Raw genomic sequence first — 14,520 nt, forward strand, 5'->3', positions numbered from 1 at the left:
ATGGCAGAGCAGTCCTCAGAGACGACAGAAAACACATTACAGTAATAGCTTCTTAGTGAATCTTCTCTGGCCCAAAAGTCCCATGCTTGTCTTCTCCGTCCAGAGCTACAGCTGAATTTTTGCTCACGCTGTGGCAACTGAGTCCGGAGTAATAATCACAGAGACTGGTGTGTGCGTCTGCGTGTGGGGGGTGGTAAACTATAGAAAGGGTTATTAGGGTGTGCGTGCATGTGTGTTGGGTATGTTTGCAAAGCAGCAGCAGCAGCAGTATTGGGTATGTGTTGACTTAATTAGGTCTGTGAGCTGCTCACTTTCCTCTCCTCAGCAGAAGTTGATTAGCAATGCCAGCTGTCCCCAATGTAATTCAGAGCGTGCATGTGTGTGATCGTGCGTGCACATGTAATAAATGAGTATATGCAAGTCTGAAAGTGTGGGGTTGTGTTGATGTGTGTGTTTGCTGCCAGCTGCCACACCGTGCTGCCAATCCTCTATGATTAGTACCCACTGGCAACTGGGCTCAAACTGGTGCCAAACAGACCCAGGAGGGCAACGTGGCCCATGGTAATCCTCCATCCCTCTCTCATCTTTCGCATCCACCTCTCTGTCTTTTCACTAACATTGATTGTTTTTTTGCTTCAAACTCATCTTCCCCCTCCATTCTCCGCCTCTCATTCAAGATACCAAATGCGCGCCGGTTTTTGCTCTCTGGGAGGGAGGTCAGGAATATAAAGGGGGCTATAAAGGAGCTGTGTAAGAGGTACAAATACCTTCAAAGGGTGGCGGAACTGAAGTGTGAGAAACGCAGAGCTGGGACCCTCACCTCACCACAGTTGACTGCAATACTGTAAAGATGCCAGCACTTGGCAGGCAGCAAAAAGGTGCTCAGCTTCCAGCGGATAACCTCTCACTACCTCTCACCTGATGATATTCTTCCTTGTGCCTCGATAGAAGTCAAAAGGCAGAGAGACTAAAAGCGACAGGAGGATGAATTCATTTGAAAGAAGCAGGTTTTGAATAAGTGAATGTGACGAGGTGAAAAAGAGGAGGGCTAGGAAGTGATGGGGCGTTTATTCATATGGTTCCCACATGGCTGGCACAGTAAAAAGGCTGCACACACACCTGCACAAACTTGTATGCGCACAGCTTTCTGAGTTTGGCAGACTTGGGGGTTTTGGACAGCGCTGGCCTGGCAAAAGCTGTCCATCCATCTGCCCTTGAACACTTGACAGCATGCAAGTGTTCACTTGGAGTACATTTACACATTCGTCCCAATAAACAGAAGCACACTATTACAGTCTCTTCCATAAATCCACAAAAAAGACATAACGTGCTGTGACTTATGGGCATGGATTGCGTCCATATACTGTAATTGGGATACACACACACAGTGCAAAAAAAGTATGCTGGTGATTTGACTCGCACGCTCTCTCTCAATTGTGATTTTGTCAAATGTTGGCAATTCCAGCTGGGGCTTACTGCCTAAGTCTATCAGTAGTTGAGATTACAGACAGATTTATGTGATTCCCAATCTCCCACAGGACCTGGGACATTGCATTTGTTAATCACCGCTTCATATGTACTCCCTCCACTATTCTTTCAGCGCACGGCTCTAACTCTGATATAACACTCAAGCTATACTTGCAGACACATTGGGTGTCAAAAGGCGCCGTTTCCACACGCTATCAGCTTTCCAAATCACGCCTTCAACAGGGTTAATTCTCAATAATCCCACTAATCAAAAGGTCAAACCTCCCGCTGACCTCCAGTTGCTTCATAAAGGAGAGTTTCCTCCTCTGATCTGCAGGCGCTTCGCCTAAATTATTGAGTCATGTTATTGACTTTAAAATAGTTTACAATGCACATTTTTCTTCAGAAGTAATGCAGAACATTGGCAGCACTCAAGAGGTATTGTTATTAGAAAGAATGAAAAGAAAATAGGCTAAGGTATGAAAGAGTTTTAATGTGACCATTTTTTTCGTGCTATATAAGCAAGAAGGCTGCATTAACAAAGCCTGCAGATTGCTTGGTGAGATTGATTTACATATAGGTGTTGCTGAGCGTCAGTGCTTACCTGTGTAAATGAAGCGCCCAGGTGTTCCTTTGCAGAACTGTTTGGATTTGTAGGACAGCGTGACTTCCACCACCCCTGGGATGTGCCTGGGCGGGGTCTGCACACGGATGGCGTGAGGAGTGATCAACTGGAGAGAAACAGAGAAAACTATTGCAACCAAATTTCATATTTCTCTGGTTGCACAGAGGCAATGATGTCAGCTCCTCATAGCCATTTCTTTGCAGCTTTGACTTTTCGCTTTCTTTGGATGGTAAGCCTGAAAATGATGTGGTGGCGCCAAAGCCCTCAGGTGGCATCGTAGCCCAAGGCAATGTCACTGTGAGGCTTACGATGGTTATCAGAGCTGACATGGACTCTGTAAGAGGGCTTCAAAACAGTTATGCGTTTATGAATAAAAGAAGATTTCCTCTGCATACATCTATTAAACAGTATAAGCAAGTGTATAATAAGCTTGTCTTGGATGCCCCTGTCTTTTGTGTTTGTCAGCCGAGGCTGTCTAACTGCTGTTAGCCGCATAAAAGCACCGGTGTATTTTAAACAAGGCTCGTTCAGAGTAACTTATGAGGCTCTGAGCAATGCATGTGTGCCTGTAGTGATGGCCCTTTGAAGCAAAACAGTAACATCACAAAGCACAGACAACACCTCCTCCAAACGATTGTTTTTTCTGCATGGTGTAGTGAACTAGTGCTTAAAGCTAGCAGGGCTCAAAAGCTATCAATGCTGCAGCCAGCACTTTGTGTATGTAGACGTGTGTGTTGTTCTAACTGTCCCTTTCATTGCTCACTTAGCCAGGCTTTCATTTCACCATAGTTTGGCCTCACTCACCTTCCAGCAAGATAATATAGGAGCTTTTTATAGAAATATTCCTTTACTAAAGAGAAAGCTGTTTAGCAATGCCACACATTGACCTTCAGTTTTACACACACAAACACACACCACACGGACTCTACATTTACATTTAAGTCATCCAGCAGATGCTCCTTACAAAGGGATTCATACTGTATGTGGATGTACAAATTTCAAGAAAGCAGATACTAATACACTCTAATAAAACAGGAGGGGTGCTGAACAGCGACAGAAATAAGAGCTTCAGCCGACTGAAATGAGAAAGTCTGATGCGATCCAAGGTGCCAATTAATTATTCTTGCTACTTTTAACTGAAATACATTAAAAAAAATCAATTAAAATCAATCAATCAAAAAACGTAAAATATATTAAATATCTCAACTTATCTTCCAAGTGCATTCAATAACAAAAACAAAAAAACAAAATATTTTTTTCTTTTCTTGATGTGGTAATTTGTGCAATAGTTTTCTGTCTTTTAGATTCCATAGAAGGAATTCCTAAAAATTAGAGGGGAACGGTATCACAAATGCTCAATGCATCCGGATCACAGCTCTTAATTTTGTGCTTGTTTTTAATGTCATTTTGCTCATTTGTATGGCTTTCTGTAATGAATTAATTAATTTGATTTTATTATAATTATGAAAATAAAGAGCAAATAAAAGTGTCTATTCAACTTTTGCTTTTTTACTGCGGAAATTAAAATTGTAGAGTAGTAACAAAAGGAAAAAAACTTTAAAAAAAGAAAAAGGCAATAAAATGTTTTAGACAAGTACATATGGAATTATTGAACTGTTATTTTTTTTCAAATTTGAATGAAAAATAAATTTGTAATAAATATTAATTATATTTCTTTTGCTAAAGGTGAGATAAAAAGTAATTAGAAAAAAAGTTAAAATAAAACAAATAAAATTATTTACATCAATAATAGTGACAATAATATGTTATGGCTACATTCATGAGCTCATTTGCATTAACATTAAAACATGGAGAAACTTTTAACTGACCTCACTCCAGACTAGCATGGTTCCAAATATTACTTGAAGGCCATCAAAGAAGTTGTCTCCAATGATGATGACTGTTGCGCCCCCTGTGGTCCAGCCTTCGCTGGGGCTGATGGCTTTGATGCTTGGGGTTGCTGAAAAAAAAGCAAAATGAAAATCACACATAACAGATTAGATGCTAACTAGCCTAATGACTGTCTAGAAAGGTCCATGCCACTGGCACCATGTAGTGTCCCTTCTTCTATCCTTTACTGTGTCTGTTGCACACACGCAGACACACAGAGATCACCTCTTGCCTGTCTCCCAGGGGTCGGGGTGAACGTAGAATACTAATCAGAGTGATTATACGTATCCCGTTATTAAACATAACCCCTGCCCTGTGTGCGAGAGCAGCGGCGGTGCGCTTGTTTTATGACACATGGCAAAGCGTGCGGGCGTGTAAATGTCAGGTGTGCTCAGTGTCTGATCAAAGGGCACACGACCGGGGAACAGAGCAGAGCCAACAGTAGCTCTGCCCTCTGAATAGGCAGCCTTCATTAACCAAACACTTAGCTACTGCTCACTTGTCTGTTTCCAGTATCTGCATGGCAGCTCTCCTCAGATCCTGACCATGGAGCCATATACAAACAGGATCAAGAAGGCTCGGATCATACATTACTGTCTTGTTTTCATTGCCGTCTGGGTTTTTCCTTGAAGCATATTCTTTGAATATTAGAAAATGCAGCAACAACAAACAGCATTTTTTAATAAGTGGTCCACAATGTGTTCTTAGACATTATCTGTTGATGTTATGGGCTTTGAGATTACTAGATGTGATTGAAGAAAAAGAACATCGCTGTGAAAATACATGTTTATACAAGTTAAATCTCCTCTCCTTAACAGATATGCAGCTTGTCAGACATGCTGCAATTCTGCAAAGCGGCATAATCCACTTTAGACTGGGCTGGCTTTTTCCCTGCAGCCTTGCCTTTGCTCTTTGCCTGACTCCCTGTTCTGTTGATCCTCCCCAACAAGCTGGAATGATATTTAGCCCCTCGGTACGCCTGCAGAGATCAGTGTTCACCGAGCAGCAATCTGTGGCTGTAATCATGGCCCTAAGATGCTTCCCTTTCACAGCCGCTGATATTATGTGCGCTATAAGTGCATGTGTGTGTTTTGATGTGTGTGTGTGTGGATTAACCAGATGGTGGAACGTGAATCCATGTGATAGGATTATACTTTGGGGTGTTCCTCGGTGCCATCTGTTCAACTCTATGCTCTGCTTGAAACGGGTCCCAAAGTTATGCATCCGGCACACAAAAGCAGTATAATGAGTAGAATAAGTTGAGGTAAAGGTAAAATGAGAAGGGAGCACTCTTATACTTTTTTCTTCTTTATTTACTGGTAATTGATCACAACTTCCTTTTGTCACCCCAACATCTCTTCTTGTCCCACCCCCTATTTTAGGCTACTTTTCTCCTTTCCTTATCTGCCGTCACCAGGAGAGGAGGGAATCAGAAATGACGAAATTCCCAAACAAATCTCTCTGACACAGAAACAGCTGTTGTTGCACAGTGCGTATTCCTCTTTCTGTGTATGATCCAAGTCTAGCTGATGTCTCCAATATGTCTTGTCTTTGAGAACTTTTCTAATCATCTGTGAAACCAGTTGCAGGGACAAGTGGTCCACCTTGTCTCTGGAGAATAGTCATTATGAAGACTTAACCCTAACATTCAATCTTAATGCAATCTGCTATAGTCGGCCATGTAAATCCCTTCTTAGTTTTTTTGTCATTATCATCCCTGAGGTTGACTTTCCTCAAACGGGAAAAAAAAAAATGTTTCTCTTATTCAATGTGGGGGAAATCGAAATGAGAAAATAACTGGATTAGGGAGTTGGGAATCAGTGCAGGCTCCTAAATCATGTGCACATGTCATTATGAAGTATTAAAGGTTTGGGTTTGACTGTGAATGCAGGGGTGTGTGTGTTCATGCGTATGGGCATTTTAGTTCATATATGGGTGTGTTTGAAAACCTAGGGGATGTGGGGAATGATAGAGGGCCAGAGGATAAAAGCAAGTCTCAGAGGAAATAAAGTCGGTGTTGGCTTTAAGCAGAACAGACCTCATAAGACACATCATGCTTATGCTAGGCAGAGTAGAAGGCCTAGAGGCGAGGACCTGAGGGGAGCGTGCCACAGGGGATGGAGAAGGAACCCTCTGGCTAGCACTCAACTCAAGTTAGGAATCCAAAAAGAGAGAAAAGTAAAATTCAGGAAGGAGACATGACAAAAGATAGGAAAAAAAATCAAAGTTGAGGGGGCAGAATGGAGACAGAAAGAGGGTCTTAGAGTGGAGCCAGACGGGAACAAATGGAACAAAAAAAGTCATAGAAAAAGGAAGAAACAAATAAGATCAAAGTAGGTTGTTGTTTTAAATACCATGTTCCAGGTAAGACGGTGTTCCTTCTGAAGGGTCCAGTCTTCGAGCTCGGCGCCCATGTTTTGAATTGTTGTGCACAAACATGTTGTCAGAGACAGCCAGGACATGACCCTCCACGCTCACCGTAGTTGACACTACCACCTGAGTAAAGGACAACAAAAGGACACATTTAGTTTTTTTTTTTGTAGATCTGCCAGTCCATATGCTCAGATGCAAATTATGCAAGTCTTTGTGGTTTGCTAATTTGGAAAAACAGGCTGAAACCATGTTGTTTACATAAGGAAACTGCAAGCTTTTTACAGTTCATCACATCCTATAATCATTACAGTTAGATGGGGTCCAAATTTATGAGAAGGATGTTAGGGTCAGTGAATAGTCCAACAAATTGTCAGCTAAATGTTGCTGGCAACCTGAGCTTTATTGTAGTAAAAAGCTGCTGGCTGTAGAATAAAAAATTACACCAAAACACTTTTCATTAAGGTCAAGTGAAGACCTGTCTTGGCTTAGGTAGACCTACTTATAAGTGGACTTTATTTTTCTTTTTTAAGTTAATTAAAAAACAAACAATGAAGCCATTTGAAAATTTAGCTAACATTTGTCATAACATATTCAAAGTGAACTATAAAAAATATGACGTTAGAGCGAAGTTAACAATGACGTCATCTGTTAGTTTAAAAAAAATATATAATCTGGCACACTATTAATATTTGTTGTCTCTTTTTTGCTATCGTTTTTTTTTAGTTTTTTTTTACTATTTTTGAATGTAGACAAATGTACCTTCCTGCCGAATATGCTGCCAAGTCTCTTCTTTTTTGCAATTGTCTCTGTCTGTTTAAACGTTTTTATATCGGCAGTCTGTGGTTTGTAATGCAAAAAAAACAACAAAAAAACAGGCAATCAAATCAAAGCAAACTTTATTTATACAGCACTTTTCCTACAAAGTGCTGTAACACTGCTGAAATGGTAACTTCTGTCCACTTTATATACTCAGGCTTCATCACCTGAAAACGCCTCATGTCTCGGGGGTTCCCTGCATTCTTCAGGCAGTTCTGGTTGCACTTCAGGAAGAACTTGAGGAAGAACCTACATTTGAAGAAAGACAGACAGCGAGAGGAAGAGTCAGTACAGCTGTTGACTGAACATCTGTGAGTCATTAAAAGTGCAGTGCGAGTCTTTCGGTGAGAACACAAAACACCAGACGGGACGCATGGACCATCCCAACCCTCATCCATCATCCGATTGTGACAAATACTGTTTTCTATGTAAAAACAACTTCAAGACAGTGAAAAAGAGGCTGCCTTGTAAATCCATCTCAAAGCTGCTGTCACGGCCTGCCATAAACTCACCATTGCAGATGTAAGACGCCCCGAAAAAAAAGCTGCTGTGTGACAGAGGCTGGTGCTGTACTCTGCTCTGCAGCATAGTGTTGCCATTCTTGCTGCTCTCAATCTCAGTGTGAGAGACCACATCAACAGCACCTGCCATGCATTATTAATAGGCTGAGATGGCAAGTATGGCTACCCGCATCAATACTTAATGAGGGAGGGAGGAGGAGTAAAGGGGAGAGTTGGGGTTGTATGCAATGCGTGGGGGGCTGGGATTGAGAAAAAAAAAAAAAAAAACAGAAGGGGGACAGCTCACAATTTATTTGCTTGCCCCACCCCAAAAGGTTGAGGCCTGACAACTTCCTCTGTAAGTGAAACTGCAGTATTGTGCATCTCTTCATACCGTCTGCTAACAAAATCAAATGAAGCCTGAAAATAAACAGCACAGTACTCAAATAAACAGGAACCCCACCAAAATAGGGGGGGGGGGGAATTAAACCACATTTCACACCCCACCCTCCTCCCTTTGAGGTAGCTCAAAGAAGTGCTGACAGCTAAAACTGCTTACAATACAGATCTCCACCAGCCAGAGAGAGACTCACTCCTTTGGTCAGCTTTTCTTTCATATGTCTTATTTTCTTCCCACCGTTCATTCGTTATTGCTGGGATTCTGCACTGGGCAGCACGTTTGGAGCCAATGGTCTTTGCTGTAACCACGCGTGAGCATCACACACACAAGACACGTTAAGAGGAACACGGCGGACGCCTTGTAACACTGCTTTATCCAGACAAAGAGAAAAGAAAAGAAATAATAAAGAAGAAACGAGGAAAACAGGGAGTGGGGGGCAGAAGATGAATGAATGGAGCATAGTTCTGTCTCATTTCAAGGGCCGGCCTACTGCTGTATGAATTACAAGCATCTGATGTAACAAAAGAACTCGTAGATTTATCTCTGACAACTTTTAAATGCGTGACATCTGGTTGGTGGTGGATGCTCTTCTCCAAGTAAAGAAGAAAAAGCTTCTTATGATCTCAGTAACAAGTCATCTTTCTCTGGGTTTCTCTCTTTGGGCTCTGATTTACAATGTTTCTGTGGAGCAAAAGGCCAAATCTGAATGGGGGGGGGTATAGAGATGGAAAACAGAAACTGATAATAAAAAAAAAAAAATCGAAGAAAAATAGAAAGAAGGACAAGGTAGACGGTATATGAAATCTGAAAGAGAGCTCCTGTATATTTCAGAAGCTGTAGGCCAATAACTCAATAATTCATGAAGCAAAGAGATGCAGGCTTTTTTTTCTCTTCCCAGCGGCTGTTAGACCCCGTAGACTGAGGGTCTCCCAACCTTCCTCTGTCCTCCAGGTCAAGGAGCAGACTCACAGACAGCTGTGGACTACATCCACTTGTCCAACACATTCCATTTCCCTCCCTTCACCTCCTGTTTAATTCATCTTTTCACCTCAGCAGTCCTCGTCTTTTGCTGAGGCATTTGCAATGTATGGATGATGGATAAGGTGAAGAAGCAGGAGAAGTTTGGGTCATCTGAGTCAGAGGTAACAAAACTAATGGGTTAAATATTAGATTTTGGAGGGGAGGAACCCACAATTGTCTCAAACTGTAGAAAGAAAGAAGGAAAGAAGGAAAGAAAGACAGTAACAACAATGCTGCATGTCTCACTAAGGTCCATACATGCCAATGTGCCAACACATTTTCTTGAGTTCTTGCATATGTGGACAATTATCTACACGATGCAATGTGTCTGGTGTGGATAAATAGCATAATAAAACTACAGCAAGAACATTTCTATGTTCTTTCATGTTCCAGAACTTAAGTTGGCTCAACAGTGCAGGTATTACAGCTAGACATGCGTGTTAAGAGATTACCACACAGGTTTTTGGATAATCTGACAGATGACCAGTAAACATGGCCAAGTAACAATAGCATGTAATTCTCTATTATGTTGTTTGCTGTCCTCCTCCTTTAATTAAAAAGAAGAAAACTATCAGTTTAGTGATCTAGGTTTCTATCCTCTTAAATGTCGTTGGGTGACACAGGAGCAGAGGAATGAGATTTTTACGCAGCACTAAACTCAATTTTGAAATTCTAAAGATTAAATTGTTTTTTGATAATATACACCCCTAAATACATTAAACTGAAGCTTCTGACATTTTGTTTTGATTTCTAAAATACAATTAAAAACAAATTATTTGCTTTTTTAATTGACGTTGTGATCTTGAATATGCCTTTGTGTATAGTAATTTGTTGATGTGATTTGCACTTGCGGGCGACCGTACTTACTTTGAATACCAAGACTGAGACATTTTTGGAGAGATCAATTCAATGAAACATCTAACAGGACGCTCAGTCGCGCTCTTAAACCCCCACATCACATCAAAAGCTGTCTTGAAGTTTGCACAATACTGTCATTTACATATCTTATTTCTCAACGCCTTTTTATAATGATATGATTGCAGTACTAAACCTTACTATTTACACTTTACCGTCACACGAAAAGACCTATTACATTATTTTTTATCCTTAAAATGTTTTTCTGTAATGCCTTTAAACATGTGTCAGTAGCAAGAGAGATCTTTCTGTATTTTTTAATATGTTACATCTTTGGATTTGACAGCAAATTATAGCTTCAGATGAAATACTAATGTGTTTTTTTTTAGCTAAAGACATGATTTTTCTGCCAATTTGTAGACACTTGTTCCAGGATCTGTACCTCCTCTTCAAGATTTGAACTTGGAAGTGTATGCAGTGTTTGAGCTGTTAAAACCATGCAAGTTCCACAGCTACAAATATTACCCGTGCAAATTGCTGCACCGGCTGGATTAAATGAAATAAAACCATTTTGTTCGCACGTAATTACCCCGGATCCGAGAAATGGCTGTGGAAGTGAATTTGTGTAAATAACTGCTTGGCCTCTCGAAGTCTTGTGGCATAAATTTGTTAAAGTGAAAATGAACAAATAAACACATGCAGCCGGTCGCCGAGGTAATTCAATGATTTCACTCTTTCATCATATCATAACGGGGATTATTTGTCACATTGGAGCAATTAAACACAAAATAACCTCCTACCTATAAAAACACAAAACAAGGAAAGCAATTATAACACAACTTTTAAGTAATCCCTGTAGCATCTTAATATTATTACTGTGGTGATAAAGATTGTCTATGCGATTGGCAAACAGCAGCAAAGCCTCCAAGGCACAATTCTGTTATATTTTCTAATAATTTTCCTGCATTAGCAGCAAATGAGGTAAAGAGTTGTTTTCCTTGTCAAATTTTAACAGGAATAACTTTGGAACAGGCGTTATCTTCAGCCTTTTTGGAAGTTTATCCAAACTTTACATGCTTTGTGCCTCATTTCTTTATTTTTCTTTCTCCCTGTGTTTTTTTTAATTTTTTTCTAATTGCGTGCTAAAAGAACAATCCAGGAATTGATGCTGCAACTTAGCCTTTTTTCCCTTTCATCCATATCTGCTACATGGATCATCTCTACAAGAAACGCTCTGTGTCAGCCTCTTAATATGCTTCATGAGCTGTGTAATTCACTGTGCTCTGGAGGGGAGCCATTTGTCTCCAGGGTTAACTAAGTGACACAACAGCACTTCCCCATGGCTGTTAACACCGGGGGACATGTTGAACTAATCCAGGCACGGTAGGCAGGTAGAAGGATGGAAATCCTGCACTTTAGCAATTAAGCATTTAGAACTGTTCAGGAAATCGATCCTAATGAAGTCAGATACATGTTCAGAATAAGTGCAAAGATTTGTCAGCATATATAAAGTTACAGCCCCAACACAGGAGTAACAGATCGAAAACGTAAAGTGAGGTCTGTTTCTCATGCTAAATCAAACGTCGCCCTCAACTCTTTATATATTTTCTTTTCCTCCACTTATGTTTCATTTCTCTTTTTTTCTCTCTGCAACTCCTTCTCGCACTTTTTCCGCCATGCATCACTGACACTTCAACCAGGAGCCTTGTTTTTGTGGTGACCTGTCTCTCTGCCTGGAGTATGTTTAAGCAATGGAAGCACACACTCACACATGCACATATATACACACACACACACACTAATTTAGGGAGATTTATGAGGGGGGCCTTGCACCAGGAGCCATACAGGCTGACCCCAGGGGTGTAGGGGGGCACTGTGTGGGGGAGGAGGCCTGGCTCCATAGGGGGGAACATTAATAATCCAGAACCAGGTCTGTCTCTTGGTCTGGCCATCAGCCTCAGACACCAGGCTGTAACAGGCTGCAGTGGCCCAGTTTAGATATACTGGAAAAGAAAAATCCAGTTCTGTGGTCTATGTGGATTGAAAAGAACTCAAAGGATGCTATAAAAACAGAAAAAAGTTCAATATTTGAGAGCAAAAACTGAACATAAAGCTATGCACCTGGACAAGAGGAACAAAAGAACACAGATGTTAGGTGTTCCTGTGGAATGTTGCTCCCATAAAGTAGTGGGCACTTCCATATTGCTCTCATGTCTATCTTAAGTGTCATGATTTATTCAAATGCAACATCTCACTGCGCTAAAAAATTCATTTTCAGCTCACTCTTCACATCGTTCCATCCTCCTCTTTACCTCCTTGCTGTGTGTGTAGGTTGCGTCAGTTGAATTTGCCCCGTCTTTAAATATTTCTCAGAACAAATGGACCCTGGAGGAGGGAGATGGTTAGTTGGGGCGGTGGGGTGGCGGTGGGGGGAGTCTATGCTGAGGCTTTGCCGCTCAGGACGAAAGGCCCCGCTTGGGAGAGATTGCTTCTCGCTTCTCTCTGAGCCAGAACTCCGGTGCCAGCTTGGGGACAGAAGTCCCAGGGACACTTAACCAATTGTGTTTCATCCATTTCATCCAAAAAGGATCATTCAAAATTCAACTGAGAAATCATCCTGGAAGCATGGCGAGACGGGTGAAGCAGTCACTGCGATTTCTGAAGAGTAATGGAGAAAGCAGTGCGAAGGGTCCAACGACTCGCAGTCTGATAATAAAACAACCTGTGGACTCACTTTTTCTCCACAGCAACAAATGCAACCAAATATATGCAAGCAAATAAACATCTGTGCATGCGTGTGTATGTGTGCCTCTGTATCAAAGCCATGATGAATAAGAGGCTGTCTGGATGATGGACAGTCTTGGCAGGCGGTGCTGATTGAAACACTTCCTCTGTCAGGCCCGGCCCATTAATCTGATGGAGAGAGAGACAAAGAGAGAAGCAGAGAGGCTCCAGGCCCCAAGACCACAGGAGCAATGAAGGGTCCTGGTCCTGCTCACCTCAGCGCTGTCCTGCCATGCCGGGACGCTGTGCTACCCTGTCCAGCCCCAAGCCCCGTCCTCATGGGACTGACCAGTGAATAATGGCCCTGTCATCAGCCGGGGTGGACACCGCCACAAGGCCTGAGGGTGTGTATGACCGCGCTCTTTGGTGTGTCTGGCAGTGTACCCCGCAGCACACTCATTTGCCCTAACTGCTCTCCTTTCTGCCTTTGCTGAAGACTGATCCATTTACATTGAACAGTGTTGATTTAAGCACATGTTAAACTTAATGCATAATGCATCGGCTATTTATAGCTTGATAAAGAGCACTGTGTCAACCCGGGACCAGGATCATACATTGTGGGGATGAATGTGCAGCTTGCAAAGTTCCTTCTTTTTGTTCCATTTAAGCACCATATTAAATCATGACTATGACTGTGACAGTACACAGGCTCAAGGTTATGTTTCTAAATGCAGCAGGATCAGAAATCAGAAACTTAATTAATGTGCTGGACTGGTTCTTGGGTGAAAAGTTACTCCTTCCAATGGCTCTTAAGGGAGGAATGTGGAAGCAGAGAGTGGAGACAAATGTGGCAGTGGGACAGAGAGAGACTGGTTTGAAACAGAGATGCATTGCTTCCTAGGGTCCATATATGTGTGTCTGTGTGCGTACACACATACATGAGCATTGGCGTGCTTTGGCCTTGCATCCTTTTTGTGCTTATCAAACATATTACAGCTCCTTCTAGATTCCTCACCTGCAAACCCCCAGCCTGCTACATATGGCCCACCAATCACAAAATAAGGAATCATGCATACATTAGCATAGTTAATGGACTCCCCTCTCCATTTAATATGCAAATTTCCTGAAACATTACTGAATGCCTTCTGTTCTAAATGAATAAATTTGAATCGCAATTAGAATAATCCTTTATAATTAATGAAAACTGTCAATTTTGGTTCATAAGTAATTTGATTAAAGTGGTGATGGGACACTTGTGAAGTTCGTCGAGCTGCGAGGAGCGTGAGCACACCCCTCTCACACTTGTGTGTAAACACACACAAGATATAAGAAGACCCACAACAGGGCTGCATTATTAATGACGATGATTAATAAACTCATGAAAGTGCCTGTTACACCAACCGAGCCTCCTTATTTTAGTTCAAGACAACTTCTTTGCTTCACTCGCGGGGAGAAACAACAGATCAATCATTGCTTTCTGTTACCTGATGGACAAGGAAAAGTGAGGCAGTGATTGAAGAGGTCTCCAGCCTTGTGGTGCTGTGTCAGTGGCCTGTCTGTCTGGCTGGAGATACTGATGGACTGTCGCATCGGAGAGGGGGGCTGCACATGCCAAGTCATTACATGGGGGCCGAAAAGCCGTTGTTTCCCACAGGAGGATGGAGCATTGAAGTTGGTTGTTGGTATTTCAGTGTGTTGCAGGAGGGAGCAGTTGTGTCTGTCGCTTTATCCACACCCTCTCCCCTCAGCTTCATGTTGCTGATACTGGAGCTTATGACGGTGTCAACTAAATTAGGGTCACTCAACTCTATGAAATTGTTGCAGAGTACACTGTGAATGCGTTTCCCTTA

The 14,520-nt window shown here is 41.9% G+C and overlaps 1 protein-coding gene across 4 annotated transcripts in view; it reads right to left on the reverse strand.

Moving 5' to 3' along the window:
* Positions 1–14,520, reverse strand: part of ebf1a (EBF transcription factor 1a) — a 54,857-nt gene that overhangs the window by 17,426 nt on the left and 22,911 nt on the right. For all 4 annotated transcript variants that reach the window (XR_013658380.1, XR_013658379.1, XM_004073412.5 and 1 more), the window contains exons 7-10: positions 7,339–7,420; positions 6,337–6,478; positions 3,922–4,052; positions 2,072–2,198 (exon numbers count right to left, since the gene is read on the reverse strand). Coding sequence is in view for 2 of the 4 variants with exons in the window: in XM_004073412.5 (XP_004073460.1) it covers positions 2,072–2,198; positions 3,922–4,052; positions 6,337–6,478; positions 7,339–7,420 (482 nt within the window). In the remaining 2 variants the exon portion in view is untranslated. The remainder of the gene's footprint in view (positions 1–2,071; positions 2,199–3,921; positions 4,053–6,336; positions 6,479–7,338; positions 7,421–14,520) is intronic.

Source organism: Oryzias latipes, chromosome 10 (genome assembly GCF_053564925.1).
Source record: "Oryzias latipes strain Hd-rR chromosome 10, Olatipes_Hd-rR_3.1".
NCBI classification, from domain to species: Eukaryota; Metazoa; Chordata; class Actinopteri; order Beloniformes; family Adrianichthyidae; genus Oryzias; species Oryzias latipes.